The 15,446-nt window shown below is 41.3% G+C and overlaps 1 protein-coding gene across 10 annotated transcripts in view; it reads right to left on the bottom strand.

Moving 5' to 3' along the window:
- LOC146969645 (adhesion G protein-coupled receptor L3) overlaps positions 1-15,446 on the bottom strand; it is a 208,633-nt gene that overhangs the window by 81,171 nt on the left and 112,016 nt on the right. For 6 of the 10 annotated variants that reach the window (XM_085760140.1, XM_085760145.1, XM_085760146.1 and 3 more), the window contains exon 6: positions 14,515-15,325. In XM_085760140.1, the coding sequence (XP_085616266.1) occupies positions 14,515-15,325 (811 nt within the window). The remainder of the gene's footprint in view (positions 1-14,514; positions 15,326-15,446) is intronic. The other 4 variants (XM_085760141.1, XM_085760147.1, XM_085760143.1 and 1 more) reach the window with 1 other exon arrangement.

Raw genomic sequence — 15,446 nt, 5'->3', positions numbered from 1 at the left:
ACGAGACAGAGAGCAGAGGTGGAAGAGAAGACAGCGTCCTTGAGCAAACATGTACATCTTTTCCACGAGATGGGCACGGAAAAAAAAAAGACACATAAGAAGAAGAAGGAGAAGAAGACGAGGGAGGGGAGGGGGAAAGAAAGCAGTGCAGCAGACAGCAGTCACAGTCTGCAGGCACTATCGCCTTGGAGACAACACAAGGACATTTTGTTTTGCTTTGCTAGCTTTCCCATTCTATCCAAAAGGATGAGGACAGAGAATGAAAGAAAGAAAGAAAAAAAAACAAAGCTCAAGAGCACCAATGGAGGTGAACAAGTTCTTAGTATGCTCCGAGGGACTCGTCACTGACCTTACAGCAAGAAACTGTTTTAGCTGGGAGTTTTATAATGGGATGGATAAAGAAACAACGCAAACCTGAACACTAAATTGCTTTTACAAAATTCTTATTTCAATGTCAATTAAACAAATGCAACTTCTGTGCAGAAAGTTTAATTAAGAGTAGGTATTGCATAATGATACAAGGTAAAATTTAACATAGCTCAAGTGAATAACCTGAACCTTCAAAGTAATTAGTTGAGTTTCAATGCTAAGACTAAGTTCATTAAGAGTGAATAAAACTTATAGTTATAGCTATTCATGAGTCTTAAACCAATGGACTTGAGAGTGATCCTGCACCTACCCAGACGACCTTCTCATTCATAAAAGACAGAGGCAAACTTCTCCTGGCTTCCTCTCATTGAAACACCAACTCCACTCGTCATTTACGCTCCGCTTCTATTACACAAAATCCCCTTCACCAAACGCATGAAGTCTGTTTCCACCACACACGGAGCTTTGTGCTTCATTTCAAAGCATTCGTTTCAAACTAATTAGCCTCTCTCTCTGTATCCCTGGGCTCGTGGCTTCCACAATTAGATAAGCCCGCTCTACTTCGCTCCAGGAAAAAAACCTGCTATGCTATTATGAAATGAATCCGGTTTATATGGCTTGCCATTTCCGCACCGAGAGCGGGTTTGTCGGCTCTGTGAGAAACTTCTGCAGACTCAAGATCAAAAGAGGTGGAAAGGGCTTTCGGGGGTAAAAATGAAACGAGCATCAGACGGTAAAGTGACTCTTCCAGCCTTGTGCTGAACCCAATTACCTCCTAATTTTAGTATTTGAACCTTTATGCATGGTTACATCTTTAGTAGGCATTTTCACAGACTGTAGAAAATATTGGACAGTCTAAGCGTGATGTCACCCATTTGCTTTCGACGAGCCTGTTTTAAAGTCTGCGAAATGGGATTTCGGGGAGCTGGGACACGTATTTTTAGACTCAAGTGTACTTGAAGCCCAAATCCATGATCATCATGTCTGTTAATGGGTCTCTCAGAAATAAATTACAACCATATATTTGGCTGTTTGAACTGAAGGTGCTGCTTTCACTCTGTAGTCTGCTTCTCTTAAAGTTAGGTCTGATGTCAGAACTTGTTTTACCTGCAGGCAAACTTGGTTCATCATTATGATCAGTTTACATGGCAATTGTTTATGGTCCTCATTATTTCAACTCGACTGGTTCAGGCACTAGTGGTAACATTGTCAGAGCCATGGTTAGCACTGGTTAGCAAACTCTACACAGTATCAGATGACAAGCTTATAAGAATGTTAACGAGGAAATGTCTTAATATAAATAAGCTGACAAATAAATTATCCAAATATGTGGGCTTATTTTGTAAAGTCCGACATTTTCTTCCTCTTGAAGCTCTTCTAACTCTGTATCGGTCTCTAGGCTATTTGAGCCTCACTTGAACTATTGCAATGTTATATGGTGTAACACATATCCCAGTTATCTTGAGAAACTAAAGATCTTACAAAAGAAAGTAATTAGAGTAATATCATGGACCAAGCTAACTGCCCCCTCTGATCCTCTTTTCTACAGTTACAAACTTCTGAAACTCACTGAATGTAACACTTTCCATAATGCCTGTGTGATGTATGATGTAGCATTTAGACTCAATGACAGACTCTGCCATCTCATCCCAATTTTTTTACCCACTCATGAATACAACACGAGGAAAACAACTTATAAAGGGAAAGAGACGGAAACTAAAATGCACAAGTCTTAGTGTGACCGTTAAAGGACCACAGACTTGGAATGAGGTTGAGAGCACGATTAAAGAGTCTGCATCTCTGTCTATTTTTAAAAAAAGATTAAAACAAAAACTGCTGCTAAATTATGTCTAAATCAAGCTCAGCTTGCTGTGTTTTGTATCATGTACCTGTGCCTGATGTGTTGATATTGTGTCATTATTGTGTTGAACCATAAACTCCTTGTACTGATGGAATTGCCTTAGATGGTTAGGGTTAGGTTAGATTGTATGTTAGAAATAGGAATTGTTATTGTCATAATATACTACATTGCTGTTTGATGTCTCTGGGCCCCCGTTCATAAGCTACTGAAGCTTCTGGGGTTACCCTTTTTACAAGATCATGTCTACTGTATATTGTGAATTTAATTTGTATTTTGTATTTTTTAAATGATTTGTAAAATAAAACAAACCTTGAAACAGATGATTTGGTTCAAGAGATTGAAAGGTAGGTCTATTTTTAAGTTTGATTGTTTGGTTTCTTGCCATAAGTGGATGGTGGTGATTTTACACCTGATGCAGTGAGTCGCTATTGGAAAACGGTTTAGCAGGGGCTAGCTCATTAGCATGCTAACTTTTTGTTTTTTATTTAATGAAAAAGGTGTGATAGAAATGAGAGTGAATGTTGGTGTCGCTAGCTGAGACAGCAACACACTTTATGTCTTCTGATTACATTAGCTGTTACTTATGCAAATGTTTGCTCTTTAATGGTTTATCTTTTTAGCATCCAGGCACCGTTGGAATGGGTTCAATGTTCCTGTTTTCAGTCCTTGTGCTATGCTAAGCTAACCGGCTGCTTGTAGCTACTCACTCTACAGATCCTCTGTTCTAACTCTAAGATACTAGCCAATAATGTTTCTGGAATATTCAACTAAGTGAGTCACACAATATTCATCTCTAACAACTGAAAGCAAGTTGGAAGCGTCTCTTGATGTCTTTGCTTTAAACATGAACCTTGAACCAAATCATCTGTCAAGCTGCCAGTGATTACCGGTGTTACAAAGTGTCATGATGAGAAGCTCAGAAGCTTCAGAGAGTGTGAGAGAATGACAGAAGGAAGAACTGGCAGCACTTCAAGACGAGAAGTTATACAAATGCGGGATTTATATTTCATGTAGGAAAACCCATGCAACAGGACTAGTCTGATTAAGTATTTCTTATTTCATCTCTCTGCTTAATGAGGATCATTTCATATTTGGGTCCAATATGGAAATCTGACAAATTTGAGCTTAATCATAAAAGATTTGTCCCAGTGGAACAGTTAGGAAACAAAACCAGAGTGAATTAGACAAAAAAAAAAAAAGAAAAAAAAGATCTATCGAGGCTCAACAACTATTTTGAGCCATCTCCCAACATCAGTACCTGCTCCATAATGGTCTGATTCACTCCCAGTGTTATCAATTCCCCACTGTTTATGTCACACGATCCCACCAAATAAACACTACATGTGTCCTCGCACAGTGAGGAGAATGGTCGGAAAATAAAATGATGATAAAGGTCCTGTCATTTAATGGAGCCTTTTGTGGTGGGCCCACAAATCCATCAGAGAGTGCAACAGGGACGTGTGTGTGTGTGTGGGTGGTGGTGGGGGGATTGGATTGGATTGGAGGTGCGGTAAATTATGCAGCCAGACATCCGGTAATGCTTCGATATCATCTGACATGATGAGAACCGTAATGGATGGGAGCTATGCATTGTTTGGCAATTAATTTCTCATTCCCAGGCTCTCTTCCCAGGACTTGAGAGGGCATCTATGGAGGTCACGCAGCCCTGGGAGAAGCGTTTGCACTGGGCTGATATGTATGCACACGAGGACGCCAGCCCGCAGAGACGCTGGCTGTGTGTTTGAGTTAAATGACAGAGGAGATGTGAGCCGCGTCTGCTTGCATATGCACTACAGTGAAGTACTGGTGGCTGAAAATCCCTGCACAGATGTGCTGTAAACGCACACAAAGACACTAAAATACAAGTGCCATTGTCTCCTTAACGTGCTGCATGCAAATGAGCTCATCAAAAGAGGATTTTGCTCATTTGATTTTTATTTATTTATTTCATATAATCTCAAACTGTCTCAGAACCCTAATAATGTCAGGCATCTAAACATCCACAGCACTATTTGTCTGCATTCAAAACATAAGAAAATAGCAACATTTTCTGGTTAAGATGAAGAAACGTTTGAATTCAAACCTGCTTGAGTAAAGCTACTGACAAAACTCAACATTGTTAGACTTAGCGGGGAACAAAAAGGAGGACAGGGGAGTGTGAGCACATGAGCAGGGGGGGATTTCAGACTCACTAAGAGAAAAGACACGCTCCCTCCAAGGCCTCGCCGTTTGCCAAAAAAACCTCCAGTCAGGTTTTTTTTTTTTTTTTTTTCAAAAGACTGTCACCCAACAGTAGAATGGGCCAAAATGGATAAGGCAAAGCTGTGCAGAGGAACTCTGACACCGGTGATAAAGAGAGTTAAAGATGCTTCAGAGGCCTCCAATCAGATTTGCTCGGCTGATTGGCCAAAATAAATCACTTTCAGCTTGTGTGCCACCAAGCCTGTTAAATTTAATGTGGCAATTTTGGGGGCTCGAGAGAAACCAGTAGCCACACACACACACACACACATCAGGATTGAGTGAAAGAGCAGTGGGGAGGAGGGGTGTCCCCGAACAATACAGCTTAACTCCAGTTATATACCTAGTTTTTTTTTGTTTTGTTTTTTTGTTTTTTTACTCCTATGAGTTGACATTCATCATTTTTAGGTTGCAAAGGGGCGGAAAATTTCCAGAAACTTTGCATGGGAAGTTAAGATGGGGAATTTTGGAAATATTCCAACTTGGAAACTTTCCATGGGAATTATGGGAATAATGGGAATTTATGGGAATTAACTGGAAATGGGGATAATTTAAACAAACTGTATCATATCCAAAAATAAATGTAAATATTTTGTTTTGTAACAAGCAGACATCCATGAAAAATAATACAATTAAAAAACATGACTCCCCTCCCTGTTAAGGGCCAACCTTCAATTTTGTAAATTTCTGATTCATTCCCGTTATTGCCATATATTCCTGTTAATTCCCATATATTCCCATATATTCTCGTTTATTCCCATATATTCCCGTTTATTCCCATATATTCCCGTTAATTCCCATATATTCCCGTTAATTCCCATGGAAATTTTCCAACTTTGAAAATTCCCAGAATTTTGCAACCCTAATCATTTTTGAAACCGCTGCCAAACAGAGGCTTAGATCACACACAGCCCAGCTGATTGGCTGTGCGTGTGAGGATAGCTAGTGGTGCGTTTACATAAATGAGTAAAGAAAAAAACAGCACAAAAACAGGTGTTTCACATGAGACAAAAGTCTTTGATTTTTACTTGTACTGTAGCTTATGTTTTTTTTTCCTCCCTCCACAATTTCTGCACATGTCAGGAGAGATGAATAGGGTGTTGGCCTTAATTGAGGGATTGCCTGCCACTGCTCTCACTACACAGGTGATCTGTGTATGGTTTCTGGATCAAGGTGGAGCCGGCGAGGCTGGTGATGGATGGCCAGTCAGCGGGAGGGACGCCAGTCAAAAAATCATGAGATGTATAACGGGGCTATCGCAAACCGGGCCAACCAACTCGCCACGCTGTGAACCACTTGAAATATGAGCTCGACTGCTCCTGTGGACAAAGGCGTCATTCAAAATCCATAACGAGACGTAAAACACAAGCACTAATGGGATAACAATGATTACATTTTATAATATATCACAAATTATTCTTACATGAGGGACTATGGCTGAAAGAGGCTGTGTACCAACAAAGCGTTCTCTGTCTCTGCGCTAAAAAAAACTAAAGCTGCATTACTAACAGAGCCCCATTGTGTCGCAGCATTAAAAGGGTCGTGCATTTGTGCGTGTGTGTGCACATGTGTTGGAGAAATCATTCCAAAGTATAATCCTAAGCCTCGCAGTTTTCCTCGAACAAAATTGCCCTCTGCAAGAGGTGCATCAGGCATGTGATAAGTGCGTAGCCTGCAAATAAGCATGTAGCCTACATTCCTAAGCCTCGACATCAAAAAGGGCTTCATGCAGCATGCAAAAGGCAGATTTTTATTTTTTTTTTTGTGGAAGAGTAGCATTTAGTTTGAATTGCTCAGCAAGATATTTCCTTAGAGCTTTGTAATCAAGAGAGAAATTAATCTATGATGACGCATGACAACTGTGGGGTGTCACTAGAACCTGCATAATGGCACGTCAGAGTGCGTCAATCAAAAGGAAAAATGAAAGGTATTGGATGGTGAGCAGAAACAACACAACAGTTTTTTTTTTTTTTTTATTGCCTCTGAGCACACTGAGTCACGCTTAGATTATCTCCACCAGACTTTGCCAGCCAGGCAGCCACTGCTCAGACAGTCTTAATGAATTTAGCACGTGTCAGACACTTCCAAAAACAGAGCCAAGGCGGGCCCGAGCGTCCAAAACGTCGGCTGTTTTTTCGCCACGAAGGGTCGGGTCCCCGCGTCTGCGGAGCGTCGCTCAGCGCCAGCAGGCCTGGCGCCGTGCCCCGGCCAGATGGCAACATGTGGCAAAATTACAGAGCCACCAGACAGGCCAATGTATCTGTGACAGCCACAGCGCCCGCATCTTATGCACCAATTATGAGTCAACAAAAGAAATCACTCCTGCAGCGGCGCGTTCAGGCTTCAGAGGTTTGTCTCGCTGAAATATGAGATGAAGGGGAACACTTCACAGACAGACTGCAGAGAAGTATCAACACACTCATAGACAGTGATCACTCTATTCTGTAAACACTCAGGTTGAATGATAGGAATCACCAACCCCATTGCACGAATCTCCCAGTGCGTGTTCATATAAAAACAGTAAACACATCACTGTGATCAATCAAAAAGGTACATTAATGCAGGGATGTACCTATAGGAAAGAGTGTTAATGAGCAGCACATGCTCTTATGTTAAGAAAGCACACTGGTGCCGCTGACAGCAGCAGCAGCAGGTGTGAGAGACTGAGGCACATATTCTCATGTGGCTGCCCTTGTCTTTGCAGTCCTGTGGAGTGAATGCAGCCGGTGCCTCCAGCTCGCAGCGGCAGATTAAGTCAGGTAAAGGTGAGGCCGGGAGTCATTTCTCCTGTTGAGTTTGAAGAAAAAATCCCTGCATGTAACTACAGTCCTGGAAACTTAAATAACAGTAGGAAAAAATACATCTTGTTGAAGTGTGTTACTGATACTGTAGGTTCCAATACCTCAGTTCCATCTGATCTGATACCAGCACTGAACCAGCACAGTGCTCACTGGTGTCATTTTTTTATGTAACATAACATGAGGCTTTTCATACTCATCCAGTATCCTGCTGTGACCGAATGAGCGGAACTGGTGGTGAAAACAGAGATTTTTTTAAAAATTACACTGACGCAGAAAGCGTAATTGATGTGGATCCCTCTCATGTTTCCGACACCCAAAACATTTAATAAGGCCAATATTGAAACAGATGCTGATCTAGTGGATCAGATCTGTGTAAACCTAAAACATGATGAGACATAATAATAAAAACATAAACATGGTAACACTTTATCTGACGCCTATCTCTATAACACATTATAACCATACATATAATGAGTTATAATGCAGTTATAGCACTGTATAACTATAGTTATAAACACTCATAAATGATCATAATGCTTTATAACAATAATCATAACACACTATAAAGCATTTTATCATGACTTATAAGGTCAGGTATTATAATACGTTATAATTGTTAGTAACTCACTGATTATGCCCACATCGATAATGCATTACAATAAATATATAGTTATAATGTGTTATAGTTGGCTTATAGACAACTATCATTATAAACACTCATAAATTATCATAAGGGTTTATAACAATAAGAATAACACATTATAGGGCATTAAACTTGACCTTATAAGCCATTATAAAATGCCTTATAATGTGTTATTCTTATTGTTATAAACCCTTATGATAATTTATGAGTGTTTATAATGATAGTTATACATGTCTATCAGCCAATTATAACACATTATAACTATATTTATAATGCATTATCGATGTGGGCATTGTCAGTGAGTTACTAACAATTATAACCTATTATAATTCATGACCTTATAAGTCATGATAAAATGCTTTAGCGTCTTATGATTATTGTTGTAAAGCATTATGATCATTTACGAGTGTTTAAAACTATAGTTATACAGTGTTATAACTGCGATATAACTCATTATAAGTATGGTTATAATGCATTAGACGTCAAATAAAATTTTACCATAAACATAAAGGGCCAATGCAACAAGTATAATTATGTGGCACAGACAAGCTACTTTTGGAGATGGAGAATATGAAGTAGTTTATATAGAAGTAAAAACATCACTAAGATCACGGTAAAAAGTATATGAGTCATATCTGGAGATCATGGCTGATTTATCTGTCATAGATTGCTTATTGACCTGTGACCAGGTTATGCGTATCTGAAGAATAGACACATGGCTGGCTTGATAAGCAGCGACATGCTTTCAGGAGGACAGCGTTCAGATGATGTGATGTACTAGTTCTGATAGAACAGTCCTATTCTTTTTCCCCCCCAAAGGTGATTTACTGGTCAGTGACAATTCTGCTGCTTGTAATCTGGACTCTGATTTCACCAGTGGCGTCCCTAGGCTAAAACATTCGGGGCTAAAGCCCCGGATGTTTTTTAATTAGCCCCGAATATTAATTTTCAAAAAAAAAACAAAAAAAAAAAAACAATTTATTTATTTTTTTTTTTTTAAGATCACATCCTCAAACTACGGTTATCTTATGTTGATGCTTCGATAAAACAGTGTTTTTGGACAGGTTTGAGTAACAATTAATTATATTTTTAAAAAGCCACTACTTTGGCTTTGGCACACAAGTGGTTAACACCTCCAGGTCGCACTTGACGTCATTCACCCAAAACAGCGGCGCATTTAACTTGACAACAAATACCTGACAGCAGGCAGGTTTGACAACAGCAAGCTGCAGCTGTCTTTTGGTAGCTATTTAGCAGCTAAAGTGTATCAAGATGCCACAAAAAAGGTTCCCATGTTTTCCCTGAAAGGTGGTCAGCAATCAAAAAGGTAATGGGAATAGAAATTATGTAAAAATGTATAATTTCGAAAAGAGTGTTGCAGCTGGAACTACAAGAGGGTAGTAGCTAACGTTAGCTAGCTAGCAGCTAGTTGATATTGCTCTGGTTGATATTACATGAGAAAAAAAGCAATCTGTAATTATTGGCATCTGTAAGCAATTGTAGGGTGTGAGAATTGTGTACCTAGAAATAACTAAGTTTGGGCTTCTTCTAGAGGGGAAAGTTGCTGAAGTTAATGTGCTATAACATCGAACCATCTTGTTTATTTTCTTTTTCATGCATGATAGCAGCTAGTTAGCAGACAGGGATCCCGCACAGCCTGCCTCTTTTACTGTAGCTGCTAATGTGTTAAATGGAAACACAATGTGTTGTTACGTAGCTACATGGCCGTAGCCAGCTATGAGGTCACCGAGGTCCGGACCTCGGTAAAAAATTTCAGTGAGAAAAAAATTGAAGAAGCCACAGCCTAAATAGCATGATAACCATATCGGTCATCTTACTTTGAAACAACACGCGGGAAGTTGATGTATCGGCAGAACGCAGAAAACTTGAATTGAGATGACAGGCGCCCTGGTTAAAACGTGTGTGTGTGTGCATGGGGGTGCCGGTGTTGTGTCAGACCGGTTCTGCTCCGTTTGAAAGGCGAAGGAAGCCTGTATAAATGATGATTTCATTTACCAATGAAGACTTGATATAGCCTACTGTAAATGTAAGGCAAGGCAAGGCACACGGGCACGAATGCAATTAATAATAATAAAATTAAAATTTAAGTGTGACAAATCTGCAAGAAAGTAAGAAATACGGAAGGGGCAAATACTTTTTCACTGCACTTTATTTAATGGAGAGGGAAAAATAGGCTACCTGATGTTCTCAGCTATATACGGTAGGTTAATAAAAGGCTGAAAACCACAGGACATTTCCTGTTTGTCAGAGGTATAAAGCTCAATCAGCCTCCTTTCATATCAAATGGGTCTATAATAATAATAATACAGTTGGGGCGGTGTTTAGCTCAGTTGGTAAAGCACCTGCCCCATGTGTTCAGGCTAACAGTCCTCACTGCAGGCGACCCCCCCCCTCTCCCTCCCATTTCCTGCCTAACTACTAACTATAGGAGTCCAAAGTGAAGCATATTTTTTTGTCAATAATGTGAACATTTTCCACATGTTCACATACCCCCCACCACCCCCTCTGGACCTCACCAATTTCAAAACCCTGGCTACGGCCCTGCGTAGCTAGCTAATGTCAGTACATAGAACTAAATTCAAAATGGGTCATTCATTTGATGATCTGTGGATTGCATCGTTTTCACCTTTTTCACCAATGATGGAGAATGTCTCTGTAGCCGGGTGGTAAATTAATCATAAGTGTAATTTTCCACTTAAGGGTGAATGTATTCCAATGTACTATAATGTGTTTTTGTTTTCTTTTGTTCTTTCTTTTAAATGTCATATTTCAAATGTAAATGTAAACAAAATGTAAGTGAGTTAAATAAGTGGTCACAAGGTGGCAGCATTGAGCTGCTTTGGGGTTCAGTTGGGCGCATTTTGGTTTAGCCGCCAGGTGCATTGTGGGTTATTGTTGTCTTTTCTGCTGAATGTGAGCCACAAGTGCCTGAAATGTCTCGCCGAACAGAGGACACTGTTGTTCTGTTCAATTGGTAGGTAAAATACGCACACATTGTAAGAGACGCCGTAACAGAATGTGACAATATAGTCTCATTTAGAGATATTGGTGATTTATTTCAGAGGGTAGCATGCCAGCCGTCGACCGGGGCTAACAACTAGCTTCAGGAAGCTCCAGCTCCCGTGTTCCACGCTGCGTGGCGTGTAAGTGACTGTGGTAATATTTTGAATGCACATTTTCGAGTTAATGTGACCGTGTCATGATTTTAATGACGTGTGTATTTTGTTGTTTCTGTAGACCTTCATAGCCCACTGCCGTATTTTGTCCCCTATGCTATTTTGTTTCTTTTTATGTTTTTGGCTTCGGTTCTCTCTAAAGTCTCAGATGAGAACGAATGACTTTGAGTTTAGAAATTCAGTCAAATAAGCCTTTTTGCAACTGATGTGAAATAAATAAGAAGGCTACAAGAACCCCAGTAAGTGTGTCCTGTGTGCTTCTAATTCCCGGGCTACATCTCTATGCCTAAAAATTTCGGCGCGCGCTCTGCGCGCGCATATATTGCATGTGTCACTCTTCCGGGCTAAGCCCCGGATGTGTCAAAATCCTAGAGACGCCCCTGGATTTCACGCAGCTTTCTCTCCGCTGAGACCTGCCGGCCTGCAAACCCTCTCTGTGTCTTCCAAACTGTCCCTATACCACGGGTGTGGACGGTGGACAATCGACATCTTCTCAGAAGATCAGGGTGACCTTTGTGAATGAGTTTGCATTTATTTAATAAAAAAGTCATATTGCTGTAAAAAAAATAAAAAAATAAAACTGCCTCCACTTCCTGAATGCTCCTCACTATTCAAGTGTTGCAATATGCTTTGGCTATTTTCGTGTTGGAACCACAGAGCGTTCTGTTGCACTTGTCCTTGCATGTTCTGCATTCAATCTGATCATGAAAAGGGGACCGATGGTAAGAGAGCTTTTATATCTGCCTGCTAACAGCAGTCTGTGAAGCACTTTTTTTTATCACCAATTCAGTGAATTTAATTATCAATGGAGTTGTCATGGAAGCACTCCCGGGCATAGATCATCTGTCCTTGAAAACAGGCTGTTTGGGCTCTGTGACTGCAGCGCGTATACAGATTAGCACAGGGTTCTTGTGGGAGGTATTCTGAATGCAGAAATTTATTTTCGTTAATATTAACAAATGTCACTCTCCGATTCTTTTTTCTTTCTTTCTTATTTTTTTTTTTTGGAAGGGTTAGAAGATAGAAAATCAAGCCCGGAGCCCAAACAGCAGCAAAAACAGGTTTTTCCAAAGGATCAAAAAGCATAAAACATCATTAAAAGAGACAGTAAAAGTTTCAAGTCCAGATATCATTACCGTGCCCCTGTCTAATGCGCTGCAGCATGTGCTGTGCCCTGGCCCATGTGGTTTGGCACACGGCACCGGAGCCCCAGCTGTGGGTCTGGCCGTGTCTCTCCTGCTCTGTTGCCCAAATACCATGCTCCACTGGTACGGCAGGTCATGCATGCTCATGGAGGTGGAAAGGAGCGTGCGTTAGAGCGATCAGAGACTGACACCTTTCTGGGAGTGTTAACAGGCGCTGTGATCATGAAGCTGGATGGAATTTCAGAGGCTACACGTCTACGGCAAAAGGGAAGTACTCCATTGGCTTTAGACTCCTTGTTGGTTTATCTGGCCAGATTTACTGAATGACTGCATCTTCTTCAGATTATCAAACCACTGGGTTTTTCAGCTGGGGAAAGAAAAAAAAAACAAAAACATTTCCTGTTTTGATTCAGTACCTTTGCCTGTGGTCAAACTTTCAAACTTTTTTTTTTTTTTTTTAGTATATAATATCTGCACCACATCCTCTGCACATCTGTGGCTCTCTCCTGCAGCAGCCACTGTTGTTGTGACTGATATTTCCACTTTGCCTCAGTCACATTTATCTCTCTGATCTTTTTACGCATCCTCACCGGAGAAGCACATAAATGGAGCAAACAATACAACGCAGCAACAGACACGAGCTAATTTGTGTGCCGTGATGTGGCTGACAGTGATGCTGATTCAAACAATTTTGTTGCAACTATCCTTCTGTCTCAAAATTAGGCTCCTCAGGAGAGAGGATTGTGGGGGAAATGTGCACAGCCGGCAACGCTTGCTTTAACCAGAATAAGCCTGTACCCCCGAGTCCGTACTGAACTTGGTCCGGGAGTTGATCAAACTAAACAGTTTATTACTCCAGAGTCCATTCAATCACTCTTTCATTCCTTATCAGTCTGTTTATCTGACATTTATATTTGTTCTCTGACTCCATCCATCCACTTAATGCAACATTTTACTATCTATATTCATGCAGCAAACTCTTTGGAACGCAGCCTATTCTGCGCAACAAAAGCCAAACACACAGCTCAACATCTTACTAGGAAGTCTAGTGCAGAGAATGTGCATTTGCATGTGAGTGTGTGCGTGTGTGGAAGTATGGAAGTGTATGTGATCATTGTGTGCCACTGTTAAAAATTGATGGACAATCATGTAATACAGAAAGCACATAACAACACAATTTCACTCTCCTTAACTACATCAAATTATATTATGGGTAGCAGTGTATCATCAAAACCAAACACTGTAGGCACGGTCACTGAATAAATGAATACATTATGGGGTGTGTTGAAGCAGGACGCAGTGTATTAAAAAAAGAAAAAGGGATGAGGAAAAAAAATTTGGGGGGAGAGTCGCAGCCAGCTAAGGAAAACAAATTAAAGTGGCAAGCGGTAGGTAGAGAAAGCTCCAGAGGAGAAAGCCGAGGTAGGGACTTCACAGTCAAATAACTTGTGACATTTTTGACTAGAGCTGTTGATGAGATAGCACAAAGAATTACCTTGGTGTGTCAAAATGGGTTCTTTTTTTCCTGTTTCATGCTTCCCAACAAGCGCCAATTTATAAAAAGAACAATGGAGTGGAGAAATTAGACTTTTCAAACGAGTTTGTGGAAGTTTAATGCGAGCAGCCGTTAGTTCCTTTGCAAAGGCACCAACGAGAGAGAGCGAAAGACTCAAGCTTGTGGCTTAAAAAAACACAAATGTGAGAAATTCTCAATATTAAACCCTCAACGTGTCAGAGACCTGAGAGTCTGTTCATTTAGTTCTCTTTTTGCGCCGCTATCAGACTATGGTAACATGAAAACTGATTAAAAAAAAACACATTATGTGAATTATTTTGGCCATCTACAGTCTGTGTGTTGGGGGCACAGTGAGCAGCCTTTCATACTGTGTTGCCAATTGTCACCAGCCTACACTATCTTGAGGTGACACATTCTCTATAAGTATTTTTAAATTACGTCTTTATACTTGAGCGAAAGTATGAAAAAGAAAAGTGTAAACACTTTGCGATGCCAAGCTGTTCTTTACAACCCACGACACAAAACTGTTGAGCAGAACAAACAACGATGTGAGAGTTTTGCTCTTCTTGAAGCCTTTCAACTCGCAAGGCTACAAATTTAGTTGTCCAACTTTGAAACGCTAAATCCCTCAGGGACGGAGTGGGGTTGTTCTAGGGGTGTGGTTGGACGGAACGCTGAACTACTACATTGCACTGATTTGAATGAATATTAGGGAAAGAGGATGAATAAACATGGTCTTACCGAGTCTGTTGTCCAATGCGCCGAAATCCAGAGAGTACTTCACCACGTGGTAGTTGTTCCAAACGTACAGCAGGTTGTCTCTGGGGTTATAATCCACAGCGGCGATGTATTGATAGGAGTTGGGGAAAGGGATGTCCAGAAACCCATCTTTACTTAGTTCTGTGTTGTAGATGTAGTCGATCTTGTTTCCCGTCGCCTCGTTGTCGTCGTCCTCGTACACCGACTTCACCACGTAGAGGATTCCGCAGATCATGAAGGCGTTGGAAGCCGAGCGCTTGTCGTAAGCCGTGTCCCAGGTGCCCTCCACGCGCAGGGTGTAGGGGTTGAGCTGGCTGATGACGATCCGCCCGTTGTTCTGCTCGGTGGCGTAAATCACCCACAGGCCGTTTTCGTCGACGGCCAAGTCGATGTCCGACTTCCCTCCCCAGCGGTACGGAGAGGTGTCGTGGTAGTTGGCGTTGGCGATGATGGCCTCGCCGCTCTTGATACGAGTCCGCAGGTCGAACTTGACGATATTGCGCGTGCGCTCCTTGTTGAAGAAGAGCGCCCCGTCGTAGACCACAAAGCCCGTTCCGTCCACGCGATGCGGGAGCTTGTAGGTGGTCGTGGGCCTCCCGGCGATGAAGTCTTCCTTGGAGGAGTATTCGGTCAGCGTGTCGGTGCGATACGGCGTCCAGGGCATGTAGTAGATCTTATCGGAGGCTTGGAGAGGGTCTTTGCACCAGGCTCCCGACTGGTGGTCCGACTCAAAGAGGTGCTCGCTCTGGTACACCCTGCGCAGAAGCCCTGGGCACAGGAATACTGAGGAGCCAAAATGGGGGAAAAACAAGTACAGAGTTACATTGGCAGGTATTAAACAAGAGAGGCAACTGAATGCAACAAAAATGAGGTTTATGTCTGAGTCTTCTCCACTGTGAAGGAACAAGTTGTTC

Source organism: Trachurus japonicus, chromosome 18 (genome assembly GCF_045865225.1).
Source record: "Trachurus japonicus isolate A0001 chromosome 18, Traja_1.0".
Classification (NCBI taxonomy): domain Eukaryota; kingdom Metazoa; phylum Chordata; class Actinopteri; order Carangiformes; family Carangidae; genus Trachurus; species Trachurus japonicus.
This window is presented reverse-complemented; position numbering and strand designations above follow the sequence as displayed.